Source organism: Trachymyrmex septentrionalis, unplaced genomic scaffold (genome assembly GCF_001594115.1).
Source record: "Trachymyrmex septentrionalis isolate Tsep2-gDNA-1 unplaced genomic scaffold, Tsep1.0 scaffold29, whole genome shotgun sequence".
NCBI lineage: Eukaryota > Metazoa > Arthropoda > Insecta > Hymenoptera > Formicidae > Trachymyrmex > Trachymyrmex septentrionalis.
The window spans coordinates 127,153-131,188 of record NW_017305451.1 but is presented as its reverse complement, the minus strand read 5'-3'; the positions used below and the strand labels follow the sequence as shown (position 1 = coordinate 131,188).

General features: G+C 32.8%; 1 protein-coding gene across 5 annotated transcripts in view; it reads left to right on the top strand.

The window, feature by feature from the left end:
- The window catches only part of LOC108749434 (neutral ceramidase), a 67,824-nt gene that overhangs the window by 54,356 nt on the left and 9,432 nt on the right, over positions 1 to 4,036 (top strand). For all 5 annotated transcript variants that reach the window (XM_018488153.1, XM_018488150.1, XM_018488151.1 and 2 more), the window contains exons 8-9: positions 3,498 to 3,620; positions 3,703 to 3,897. In XM_018488153.1, coding sequence (XP_018343655.1) covers positions 3,498 to 3,620; positions 3,703 to 3,897 — 318 coding nt within the window. The remainder of the gene's footprint in view (positions 1 to 3,497; positions 3,621 to 3,702; positions 3,898 to 4,036) is intronic.

Genomic DNA, 4,036 nt, shown 5'->3' with positions numbered 1-4,036 from the left:
TATATAATTATATATAATTTTATATAATTAAATATAAAACATTTTTTCCTAGGATAAAATAAATTAACTTAAACAAATAATGTTCTCCTTAGATAAGTTAATGCAATACGCAGTAGAAATGAAGCATATGATTGAAAATTATTAAGTCAAATTGATTTTTCGTTTAAAAAGCAAAAAGGATTAAAGTCAACTTATAGCGAGTAAAACTTATGGCGAATTTAACACACATGCACTGACTCTGGTCTAGTGACTTGTTGCTCTGACATGATGCAAGTGCAGGTACCACTTTGATGCTATGTCAAATTGCACTGTCAGAAACGTTAGTGCAACATTTTTTGAACTCGTTCAGTTCATTCGGTTGGTTGGTCCAAATATAAATTCAGCACTACACTGGGTCAGTTTTTATTTGCTATGACAATCTGAATACGCATGACTGATACAGTGCGCACAAGCCGCATGTGTGACACAGAAAAAGTTGGCACTCAGTGCGCACTAGTGCAATCTGCCAAATCTGCTATTAGTTAAATGTCAATAATGGAATTTTGTGAATGCACGAAATAAGTAAGTGTCCAAATATAATAAAACTCAATATTAAAATGAGAAAGTTCCACTATGGAATCGCAAGTAAGTGTATACATCCGATAACAGGGAGCTTCGTGCTTTTACGAATAATGCAATAGTCAGTCTCTCAATAAGCTGTAAAAAAAATAATCGCTTTGCAAAAGGGGCTAATTATGCGATAGTACGTTTTGAAAGAGAAACGCTCGGTAGAATATATTAACTAACAGTAGAACATATAATTAATATATGTAACTATTAAAAAATTTGCATTTTATCCTTAAACAAACCACGTAGGGAAATAAAATCGTCGGAATCAAAGAACGGATTAAATTCGCAAGCAAGTCGGTTCTCAGCGAGAACGGGTGGAGAATACTTCACCATTCAGCATAATAATATTGACAGAAGTAAAAAAGTATAAAGAGTGATCACGCGATTAAAGCTCGCGGAATAAGAGAATTGCGGATTACATTCTATACCATAGCGGTGCGTTGCAGGAACGAATTATTAACACCGCGGCTACCGGGGAAAAGCGGGCAATCAGGATGCTGTATGTATATCAAAGCAGGTAAAGATGTATTCAGATATATTCATGGGCATCCAGGGAGTCCAGCACGAACTGAACAGAGCAGTATTTCAGCGTGCTTTCGCCGCCCGCAGTTCGTAATACAGGAGCTAGAGACGCGCGGCTAAGCCTTCACTGCCGCGATAATTAACATATATTCGCATGCTTCTTAAGCGTGACGGGGGCACGACCGGCGAGCCATCGTCAGTTTCATGAAGAGATATTAGCATCACAAAAGAGAGCGAGAAACAGTTTCTACAGCCGTAGAAGACGTTGTCTATACCTACCGGCCCAGCCGGACGTTATACGACCAATGCGTTTCACACTTGCGCGTGTATGCATATGTCTTCTGTGAGTGCGTGCTCGTGTGCTCGCTCGCTTGCGTGCATTCCATGCCTGATATTGCTACATCAAAGAAATACTAGCCATGTTTTTCTACTTGTCGAAATATTCTTCAACTTCCGCTGTATTTACACCGTCTCTCTCTCTCTCTCTCTCTCTCTCTCTCTCTCTCTCCCCTCTCTCCCCTCTCTCCCTCCCTCCCACCCCCTCTTTCTATCCTTTCTTTCTCTCCTAGTTTAATTTCTTATGTCTTTTCGTACGATTTCCTTCCAAATTTGATTAAAAAGGCGAAGCAATAACTCCCTTGATAGAGTTTTTCTACTATTTTCTTCCTTTATGCATAATGTTAAGATATGATTCGACAATTATTGATCGATTATTTACTCATGGTATAATTGTAAAAAAATCGCCATTTTTCAGTTGCTTGCAAAAAAGAATGAGAACATAAGAAACATACTGCAAAAGAACATTATTTTATTTCTTTGTAATCAAGTGTTACACCAAAATTGTATTTTAAAATTAATATTACAAAATTTGAATTATTCAAAATACTTAACAATTAAACTTATTTTCTGGAAAACTTTATCTTCTTCTTATTATTGCTGTAGCATGAGCGATATGGTTTCCATAAAAAAATATATGATTTTATTGTTATTGTTATATGTTGGTATTATATCATGTTACAGATATTTCATGAAACATTTGCTCTGATACTGCATTGTTTTGTCATATTTTTTACTCTGCATTGTTTTCAGATAGATACATTTTTGTTAAATAATAAAATAATAAAAAAAGAATACCTAAAAACATTACTTATTCTATTTTTGTAATCTGTCGTCTTTTTTAATCGTAATAATTAAATCATGAAACATAATGACTAAATAGAATATTTTAATAAACGTAAACAGTCCATTTTAATAAAAAGATACGCTTGCGTGCGTTATGTTTATTTCTTTGTCATGTACATGCATAGAATTCATGAAATTTGTAATAATCCAGAACAGGTTTACTTAAAACCGAGTTTTGTGTTTTCTCTAAATCTAAACGATCAAAGTAAACATTGAAAAGTTCAACTAGATAACTGTAGATTAATTAATTGAATATATGTATATCATATTTATTTGTAAATTATTTATTCAGTGCTAAAACGATGATATAATTATTATAATTCAATAATAAGTATGGTAATGTAAATTTTACTTCTTGCCTTCTCGTTTACTTTTTGGAACGCTATACTTCATACATACGAATAACATATTGAAAAAGATATTTTAGTTAAACAATTGCACAAAACGGCATAATCATTTATGATTTCTTTTGCGGATTGTGCAACGTTTCACTTTCATATTTCTATACGCAGAAATCTAATAACTGTAATTATGATTGATACTAGATTAACTTTCATGATAATCACAATCATATCCGGATATCAATTTTATTCTGACGATAATCTTAATTGCTTTTTTTATCAGTTTACTTATGCGCTATCAAATCACATGCAAAACCTTCGTATACTTCTGCATCATTAGTTTTCCCATACGAGAAGATTGAAGATCGCAATCTTATTGAGAAAATTTTTATACTCAACACGAATTTGTACTTTCCTTATCTATCTTCTTCACGATCGATTATAATCAAATTCTTATCTTCTCATTTTCCACGTACTGAAAATACATGTATAATGAATGAGGACTTTTTACTTTTCATAACTTGTAAATCATATAAGTGGTTCGTAGATACATAATCGGAATTTCTTTAAATGCGCGCTCAATATTTTTCATTGTTCTACTGTGTAAATAAATTAATACTTAAAAAATTTACTTAATTAATGTTACAATGAATAACAGTACAATAATAAATTATGTAATTGTTATTATAAAGACCAGTTGTATCACTTTTAATTATGTTTATAGTTAGTCATTAACTTAATTGATAATGACATCAATATAGAAAATAAAACATATTCTTTAATAGAAAAATAATATAAGTAAATTTCTTATCTTGTTCATATAAGATTTCCTTTGTTTCGTAGAGATTATGGCAAAGTAACGAAGCGATGGAAGTGATTGGACCAGTACGAGTAGTTCATCAATACATCAATATGCCGGAACAATCTGCAGAATTTTATAACGAGACTACGAAAAAGGTTGAGCAGGTAAATTACGGTTGTCGTCTATAATTTTTAGAGCAAATTCTTGATAAATAAAGGAAGAATTTATTCGAGTTTTTTTTCACAGGTGCGCGGATGCTTACCTGCAATGGGTTATAGCTTTGCAGCTGGTACTACTGACGGACCTGGCTCGTTCGCTTTTGAGCAAGGAACAACGACGTCGAATCCCCTTTGGAATACCGCACGAAACTTTTTGGCCGCCCCCACGGAAGACGATATTCTTTGTCAGAGCCCGAAACCTATTTTATTAGCCACTGGACGGGTAAGTCTATCTTTCTACCAAGTACACTTTATGATTCCAAATCTATTATAATGTTCAGTTAACATAAGAAGACAAAAAGATTTATCCACAAAATTTTGTATTTATTAAATTACTAACAACATATATATATATATATATA